General features: G+C 45.0%; 1 protein-coding gene across 1 annotated transcript; it reads left to right on the plus strand.

The window, feature by feature from the left end:
- Nucleotides 1–8,839: 8,839 nt before the first annotated feature.
- Nucleotides 8,840–9,844, plus strand: LOC130296929 (olfactory receptor 11L1-like; the record flags this gene model as incomplete). Its single annotated transcript, XM_056548995.1, has 1 exon — nt 8,840–9,844. A coding segment is annotated over one exon (924 nt), but the record flags the coding sequence as incomplete, so codon positions are not given.
- Nucleotides 9,845–10,353: the final 509 nt, after the last annotated feature.

Raw genomic sequence — 10,353 nt, forward strand, 5'->3', positions numbered from 1 at the left:
GAAACTAGACTCCTTGAGGAACGTAACAAGGAATAAAGTGAGCCTTAATACCCCACAGGGGTTTCACGACTTTTGCATATGTAAAAAATAAAATAAATGTTTTCACTAAAATGTGTGCTTCCCCCCCAAATTTCACATTTTTGCAAGGGTTAATAGCAGAAAAGACCCCCAAAATTTGTAACCCCATCTCTTCTGAGCATGGAAATACCCTATATGTGGACGTCAAGTGCTCTGCTGGCGCACTACAATGCTCAGAAGAGAAGGAGCGCCATTGAGCTTTTGGGAAAAAATTTTTTGGAATGGAAGTCAGGGGCCATGTGCGTTTACAAAGACCCCCGTGGTGCCAGAACAGTGGACCCCCCACATGTGACCCTATTTTGGAAACTACACCCCTCACAGAATTTAATTAGGGGTGCAGTGAGTATTTACACCCCACTGGCGTTTGACAGATCTTTGAAACAGTGGGCTGTGCAAATGAAAAATTAAATTTTTCATTTTCATGGACCACTGTTCCAAAAATCTGTCAGACACCTGTGGGGCGTAAATGCTCACTGTACCCCTTATTACATTACGTGAGGGGTGTAGTTTCCAAAATGGGATCACATGTGGGTATTTATTTTTTTGCGTTTATGTCAGAACCGCTGTAAAATCAGCCACCCCTGTGCAAATCACCAATTTAGGCCTCAAATGTACATAGTGCGCTCTCACTCCTGAGCCTTGTTGTGCGCCCGCAGAGCATTTTACGCCCACATATGGGGTATTTCTGTACTCAAGAGAAATAGCGTTACAAATTTTGGGGGTCTTTTTTTCCTTTTAACGCTTGTGAAAATAAAAAGTATAGGGCAACACCAGCATGTTAGTGTAAATGTTTTTATTTTTTTACACTAACAAGCTGGTGTAGCCCCAACTTTTCCTTTTCATAAGGGGTAAAAGGAGAAAAAGCCTCCCAAAATTTGTAGTGCAATTTTTCCCGAGTACGGAGATACCCCATATGTGTCCCTAAACTGTTTCCTTGAAATACGACAGGGCTCCGAAGTGAGAGAGCGCCATGCGCATTTGAGGACTAAATTAGGGATTGCATAGGGGTGGACATAGGGGTATTCTACGGCAGTGATTCCCAAACAGGATGCCTCCAGCTGTTGCTAAATTCCCAGCATGCCTGGACAGTCAGTGGCTGTCCGGAAATGATGGGAGTTGTTGTTTTGCATCAGCTGGAGGCTCCGTTTTGGAAACGCTGCCATACAATACAGTTTTCATTTTTATTGGGGGGGGGGGGGGGGACAGTGTACGGGGTGTATATGTAGTGTTTACCCTTTATTATGTGTTAGTGTAGTGTAGTGTTTTTAGGGTACATTTGCACTGACGTGTTACAGTGAGTTTCTCGCTAGGAGTTTGAGCTGCGGCGAAAAATTTGAACAGAAAATAAATTAAAAAAGAAAAGAACTTCCTGTGAATCACTTATACAGCAGCTAATAAGTACTGGAAGGATTAAGATTTTTAAATAGAAGTAATTTACAAATCTGTTTAACTTTGTAGCACCAATTGATAAAAAAAAAAATGTTTTCCAGTAGAGTACCCCTTTGAGCAGTGGTGAGGTTATGCTGGGAGTTGTAGTTTCACTCACCATAACTGTAGAACTTACAAGTGACTACAGCTCTGATAGGACACAGAGAGGAGAATGTACAATGATATCAGTGACTACGGGTGACGTCTTCTCTATAGTGAGGAGAATACACAATGATATCAGTGACTACAGGTGACGTCTTCTCTATAGTGAGGAGAATACACAATGATATCAGTGACTACAGGTGACGTCTTCTCTATAGTGAGGAGAATACACGATGATATCAGTGACTACAGGTGATGTCTTCTCTATAGTGAGGAGAATACACAATGGTATCAGTGACTACAGGTGACGTCTTCTCTATAGTGAGGAAAATACACAATGATATCAGTGACTACAGGTGACGTCTTCTCTATAGTGAGGAGAATACACAATGATATCAGTGACTACAGGTGACGTCTTCTCTATAATGAGGAGAATACACGATGATATCAGTGACTACAGGTGATGTCTTCTCTATAGTGAGGAGAATACACAATGGTATCAGTGACTACAGGTGACGTCTTCTCTATAGTCTTCCCTTATCTAATTCAGATGGTACATACCGCCTGGTCCAGCTAAATCTTCTCTCTGTAGAATGTGACACCCAGACGTCTCCTCACTATGTCAGCGCATTCTCATCCTCTATATGAAAACAATTATTATTATAAACCTGCCAGACACTGTATCCTCTAAATATAATACTACTATACACTATACTCTTTGATTATAAACCTTCCATACACCATACCCACTGAATATAATACTACCACACACTGTACATTCTGAATATAATACCAACACATACTTTACACTCTGAATATAAATCTGCCACATACTGTACCCTCTGAATATAATACTACCACATACTGTACCCTCTAAATATAAATGTGCCACATACTGTACCCTCTGAATATAAATCTGCCACATACTGTACCCTCTGAATATAATACTGCCACACACTGTACCCTCTGAATATAATACTACCACACACTGTACATTCTGAATATAATACCATCACATACTGTACCCTCTGAATATAAATCTACCACATACTGTACCCCTGAATATAATACCGCCGCACAATGTACCCTCTGAATATAATACTATCACACACTGTACATTCTGAATATAATACCATCACATACTGTACCCTCTGAATATAAATCTACCACATACTGTACCCCTGAATATAATACCGCCACACACTGTACCCCTGAATATAATACTACCACCCACTGTACCCTCTGAATAAAATACTACCACAAACTGCGCCCTCTGTATATAACGTTGCCATACAATGCACCCTCTGAATATAATACCACAACCGCAGTAACACCCCTTAACATCCGTTAGCTGATGCTATTACCACGGGAGGGGAGTTTTGGTGGTGTTGCTAGTGGATGATGGGGGTGCTACTACTGGGGGGGGTGTTGCTGGAGGATGATGAGAGTGCAACTGGCCATACCCCCTGGCACTATCACCCCCATCATCCATCCACAGGATCATCCTCCTGGCAGGAGCACCGCCATCATCCACCATCAGGATCTGCTGATGGAGGTGCTACTGCTGGGGGTGTTGCTGGTGGATGATGAGGGTGCTACTGCCAGGGGGGAGCATTAGGTAGGCAGCAGTTCCCCCACTTTAGGTAGGCAGCAGTTCCCCCACATTAGGTAGCATATTTTCCCCACATTAGGCAGCATAGATTCCCCACATTTGGTACTCGTTTCCCCACATTAGGTAGCAATTTCCCCACATTAGGTAGCACAGATTCCCCACATTAAGTAGCAGTTTCCCCACATTAGGTAGCATAGATTCCCCACATTCGGTAGCACAGATTCCCCACATTAGGTAGCAGTTTCCCCACATTAGGTAGCATAGACTCCCCACATTCGGTAGCATAGAATCCCCACATTAGGTAGCATAGACTCCGCACATTTGGTAGTAGTTACTCCACATTAGGCCGCAGGTTCCCTTGCAGGTTCCCCACAATGGGTCAAAGTCTCCCCACATTAGATCGCTGTTTAACCCGCCCCCCCCCCAACAAAAAAAAACACATACAACACAGAGAGACACACACACAAACACACACACAGTCAGAGAGACACACACTCACAGACAGACACACACACAGAGTCAGTCACACACACAGAGTCACACACAGAGTCACAGTCACACACACAGAGTCACACACAGAGTCACACAGTCACACACACACAGAGTCACACACACAGAAAATAAGGCATACTTGGCACACCAGAAAGCCTCCTACATAATTCCAATACAAGAAATGATTGTGGGCAGGGGTGTAGCGCTCCTGGGTCCCCCTGCAACACACACAGTCGCATACACACACACACACACACAGTCACATACATACACACACACACACAGAGTCACACACAGTCACATACATACACACACACACACACACACAGAGTCACACACAGACAGAGATAGCGACAGACAGAGAGACAGACAGACACACACACTCACCCATCCAGCGCAGCGCTCCTTCTCTCCTGGCGTCCTGCGAGTGACGTCACTGACGTCCCATGCGGTGGTGCTGACGGACGGGCGCACAGCGGCGATGAAGGCCGGGGGGGGCAGCTGACGGGCGGGCGCACAGCGGCGATGAAGGGCGGGGGGCGTGTGTGCTAACGGGCGCACAACACAAATGAATGCCCGGGGGGGGGGGGGTGCTGCCGGTCGGGTACAGACGGGGGGTGTCGGTGTAGCTGGGGGGGTGCTGCGGAGCGTCTTGGTGTCACCCCATTAGGTTGGTGTCACCTGGTGCGGGCTGCACCCCCCGCACCCGGGTCGCAACGCCACTGATAAAGCCTATCCCTATTAACTATTCTAACACCTTCCTCCCCTCCACCCCCAAGTACATTAATAGGTCCCAGTTCCTTATCGACACTGTCTTGTCTTCTACTTTTATGATCCCCCAGTCCCTAGATTAAACACTCCTCCACCCTTCTGGCAATTTTCAACCCAAGCACAGCCCCACCCTTCCCATTGAGGTGCAGCCCGTCCTTACGGTAGAGCTGGTATACGACAGAGAAGTCGGCCCAGTTCTCCATGAACCCAAAACCCTACTTCCTACACCAGCTTCTGAGCCACTTGTTTACCTCCCTGCCTCTCTGGTGTGGCTCATGGTACTGGTAATATTTTAGAAAATATCCCTTAACCTGTTAAGGACCAAGGGCGTACCTGTATACCCTGAGTCCGCTCTCTGTTCAGTGCTATGTTATGACATAGTACTGATCAATACTATCAGCTGACCAAGAATATCGGCCATCATGAACGTTGGAGGCTGGTTAGAGACCTCCAGTGTCCATTTACACTCATTGAACCCCTGCAATTGCACTGCGGGGGTCCAATAATCCCACACCAATCCAACGGCACATCCGTCTTCACTGTCGGTGAATGACATTGGTCACGATATCTATAGGGTTAATGGCAGACATCAGCATGATCGCTCATGTCCTCACCTATTATGAAGCGTGCGCAGGCCCTCGGCTCACTTCATAGCAGCACCATAAGTGTATGGCATTGTGCATAAAGTCACTCACTGCTGCGCCGTACATATACGGTCCTTGTCCTAAAGGGGTTAATGGTAAAGCGGCCATCAGTGCGCACATTACAGAAGATTTATCATACTTGTGCAGAGGATCAGTGGAGCAGATTACAACTTTTTCAGAGGCCATTTTAAATAAAAGTTGGAATCTGATTGGTTGCTATGGGCAACTTCTCCATTGATCTTCTGCACAAGGATGATAAATCTCCTCTAATGTGCGCACTGACGGAAGATTTTCATCATTATTTAACCTGTTATTTTATTTTCATTTCACAATCTACAATCATTTGTAATCCGTTATTTACATTCAGAAGATAGGTAGAGGTGCATATCCCCGGAGATGTAACCATTAGGTGAGTGATGCCTCCTGTGTGTTCTCCTGGTCACAGTCTGTGGATGTGTAAGTAGTCACTCAGGCTCTGTGGAGTTTACATGACATAGGACTGTGATATTCTGTAACAGGGTCCCCCAAATGGCAGACTTCATAGTACTCTTCATATTTTGCAGAGGCAGATTTTGGGTCCTCTCTGCTGCAACCACAGACCTGACACCCCTATAATTACAGCACAGGCACCCCAATAATTACAACCCCGGCACCCCTATAGTTACAGACCTGACACCCCTATAATTACAGCCCCGGCACCCCTATAATTACAGCACAGGCACCCCAATAATTACAGCCCCGGCACCCCTATAATTACAGCACAGGCACCCCAATAATTACAGCACAGGCACCCCTATAGTTACAGACCTGACACCCCTATAATTACAGCCCCGGCACCCCTATAATTACAGCACAGGCACCCCAATAATTACAGCCCCGGCACCCCTATAGTTACAGCCCTGACACCCCTATAATTACAGCCCCGGAACCCCTATAGTTACAGACCTCACACCCCTATAATTACAGCCCCAGCTCCCCTATAAATACCCCCTGCAGTTACAGCCCTGGCACACCCATTGTTACAGCCCTGGCACCCCTATATTAGTATCTTCTGACCCCTATAACTTTTTTAGCTTTCCGCATATGGAGCTATATGAGGATTTTTTGTGTAGTTTTTATTGGTACCATTTTCGCTTTGATGGGATTTTTTGATCGCTTTTCATAAATTTTTTTATGGATATGAAGTCACCAAAACACGCACAATTTTGGACTCGGTATTTTTTATGTGTACACCATCGACCGTGCGGTTTAACTAACCTTATATTTTAATAGTTCGGACATTTACGCATGCTGCGGTACTACACATGATTATTTTTATTTTTCATTACATTATTTTCTTTAAAAAATATGGGAAAAGATTGGGGGGAGGGGATTCAAACCTTTATTACGAATGGATTAATTCCCTTTTATTAACACTTTATTTATTTATTTACTTATACTATACTATACTGTTCAATCCTGAGCTTTGGCTCAGCATTAATCAGTATTATCGGTGCTCTGCTGCTCTAGCCTGCAGGCTAAGGGCAAATTAATATCTATATGTAACCTTAACAATCAACAATTGGATGCAGGTTGTGGGAAATTCTGGCGGGGGGTGCTCCCAAATCCGACTTGCAGTATCGGTCTTCACCGGGGTGTAGAAGTAGTTCTAGCAGACAGTTCACTGTGAAAACTTTTTATTCACCAAAGTATAGATTATACAATGGCAATATCAGTTACACAGATTGCTGGGTGCTCAGGACAACACGTTTTGAGAAAGGATTCATTCCTCTCTTCACCAGGTCCGCTATCTTATTGTGAAGTTGTGAACTTATTGTGAAGTGAAAGCATTTATACAGTGGAGGGGACCCCCCTCAACTGTATAAATGCTTTCACTTCAAAATAAGATAGTGGACCTGATTAAGAGAGGAATCCCCACTCGAAACGCGTAGTCCTGAATAGGGATCGACCGATATCGATTTTTTAGGGCCGATACCGATAATCTGTGGAGGTTAGGGCCGATAGCCGATAACTTATACCGATATTCTGGTATAAGTTTACGGCTATTTATTCGCGACACCGCTGCAGATCATTGATTTAAAGCGGGCGCTTTAAATCATTGAACTGCAGCTGCTTTTGCGGTGCCATAGGCCGCTGCCGCCACCGTCTTCTCTCCTCCTGCCTGTCTGGGGGTCCTCCTGAGTCCTATCAACGCCACCACCCCACCGCCGCACCCCACCCCCCACCGCATCGCACCCCCCACCGCACTGCCCCGGCCCCATTGCCTCCCCCATCCCCGGTTTTATAATTACCTGTTCCCGGGGCCCGGGATCCACTCTACATCTGGCTCCGGTGGCATCATCCTGAGCTGTCACTGTGCACACTGACGGTGACGTCACGTCGCGTCACTCGTCATTGCGCACAGCGTAACGCAGGACGCAACAGGAGCCAGAAGTAGTGTGGACCCCGGCAATGGAGCCGGGGCGGTGCGATGGAGGGTGCGTGGGGGGTGGGCGGTCGCGGTGCGGTGGGTGGGTGGTGCGGCGCGGAGCGGTCGGGGCGGTGCGGGGGGCCGTGCATTATCGGGTTATCGGCAAGGCAATTGCCTATACCGATAACGCCCAAATCGTGAATATCGGCCCATAATATCGGCCAAACCCATAATCGGTCGATCCCTAGTCCTGAGCACACAGCTATCTGTGTAACTGATATTGCCTTTGTATAATCTATACTTTGGTGAATAAAAAGTTTTCACAGGAAACTGTCTGCAACAACTACTTCTACACCCCGGTGAAGCGCTGATACCGCAAGTTGGATTTGGAACCACTCCCCGCCAGTGATTCCCACAACCTGCTTCTAGCTGCTTTCTGGATCGCTGCCAGCGGTACCAATGATCGGCAGCTCCCAGACTGTACCGCTACCCACACAAACCGATTCCCAGTGTTATGCCAACCAATAGCACAACTGGTTGAGATGAGCGGCCTTTTTTGCTATTCTTCCACACGTACCTACTTTGAAAAAAGTTAACCTGCACCATTGGAGCGCCGTCTCTGTCTTTCTTTTCTCTACACCCCCTGTAACAATCACTAATGAGATATATCACCAAACTGTTACTCACCAAATCCTGTATACTTAGACCAATATTTAACAATGATACAAAAAGCAAAAAATGGTCAGCATCTCCAGATAAAAGGAAATGTGTGCACAGGTGCATACTGCTTTGTTTTGTGTGTTACCAATAAGGGACAATACCGCAACACCATGACCACCATTACCATTACCACACTAATGACTGACTAATACCGCTCTATTGTTACTGAATAAAATCATTGACCATATAGCAATAGACCATATGGCAGGAGATACCAGCTGTAGGCGAGTGCCATGTAAGACCATATAAGTGACTCACAGGGGACAGTGTTCACCTTTCTCTTTTTTTGCCATCTGTCCTGGGCCATCAGGAAGATTTCTCCTGGCCAAGACTCTTCTCCGCAGACAAACATTTTAGGTTCTATGTTCCAGCACAATGAGGGAAGATGCAGTTCTCAGTACAGCGGGCGGCTGGCAGCGCTGTTAAGGGAAAAATAAGAAGGTGCAGCAGTAAACTTCATCCTCAGGGTAAGAGGTGTTGCCTACAAAGTGGCTACAGAGTTGCCTTTTTTTTTATTTGCCGAAATCGCTGTCTTCATTTTAGATGAACATCACTTCTCTGTTCCAGTTACAGATCTGATAATTGTCTACAATGAACCAAACAAGAGTCACAGACTTCGTCCTGCTGGGTTTCGGAAATCTTTACAGCTTCAGCATTATATTTTTCATTCTGTTATTGATCATCTTTCTTCTAACAATTATAGGAAACCTTCTTATCATCGTCCTAGTGTGCACCAATGCCCGGCTCCAGTCCCCCATGTATTTCTTCCTCTGTCATCTTTCCTTTTCTGACCTTATACTTTCCACCATTATTGTACCCAACATGTTCGATGCTATTCTACTAGGATTGAAAATAATGACTTTCACCTCCTGCATTACACAGTTATATTTCTACAGTGGTTTGATGATTACAGAATGTTATCTTCTTTCAGTGATGTCCTATGACCGATACCTGGCCATCTGTAACCCCCTAAGATACTCCAGTATCATGGACTATAAGTTACGTGTTGGTCTTTCAGTATGGCCATGGTTGGTGGGTCTTACTGTTAATCTTTCCGGAGTCATGCCCGTTGCAAATTTAAATTTTTGCCATGACAATATCATTGACCATTTCTACTGTGACTTCTCTCCGCTCCAGAAGCTTTCTTGCTCGGACACTTCTCATATATACATAGAAATACTTCTTTTTTCTATGCCACTTTTTATTTTTCCATGTGGGTTTATCATTGTCACCTATGTGTATATCTTCCTCGCCATATTTAAGATACCATCCACAACTGGGAAACAGAAAACCTTCTCTACCTGCAGTTCTCACCTTATTGTTGTGGGGACATATTACGGGTCAATAACCATTAAATACATGATCCCATCTAAAGGACAGTCATCGCTTATTGATAAGATTTTATCCTTACTGCACACTGTGTTCACTCCCCTGTTTAACCCTATTATCTATAGTCTCAGAAACAAGGACATAAAGATGACACTTAAAAAGGTTTCTCAAAAATAAAGAAAACTTTTATTTAATTCCAAATTTTGTTGTCTTATAGTAGCATATATATATACACACTAGTATCTCAAAAACAGGCAATAGTTAGATGTCTACCTGGCACTACTGACATGCCCCAGGAGCGATGCACATCCCCCAATCCAATGAAACTTGGTACAGCCACTCTAATCAGCCTCTGTATGGTGGTGCTCAGCGGTAAGGTCCATACAACTGTCAAACTCCAACACGAAAGAATGAAAACTGCGACAGTTCACCGGATAAACTTCAGGCTTTTATTGAAGTTGGGTGTACATACAGGTGCAGTTTCACAAAATGAGCAACGTCCGTTTCACATTAAACTGTGCTTCTTCTGGCATGGTTTAGCCAGAAGAAGCACGGTTTAGTGTTAAACGGACATTGCTCGTTTTGTGAAACTGCACCTGTATGTACACCCAACTTTAATAAAAGCCTGACGTTTATCCGGTGAGCTGCCGCAGTTTTCATTCTTTCGTGTTGGAGATATACTAGCATCTGCTACTGAAATTATACACTTGTTATTAGAAATTAGGGATTCTCCGGAGATTACTTTTAGATTCTTTTCAGATTTGGAT

Source organism: Hyla sarda, chromosome 12 (assembly GCF_029499605.1).
Source record: "Hyla sarda isolate aHylSar1 chromosome 12, aHylSar1.hap1, whole genome shotgun sequence".
NCBI classification, from domain to species: domain Eukaryota; kingdom Metazoa; phylum Chordata; class Amphibia; order Anura; family Hylidae; genus Hyla; species Hyla sarda.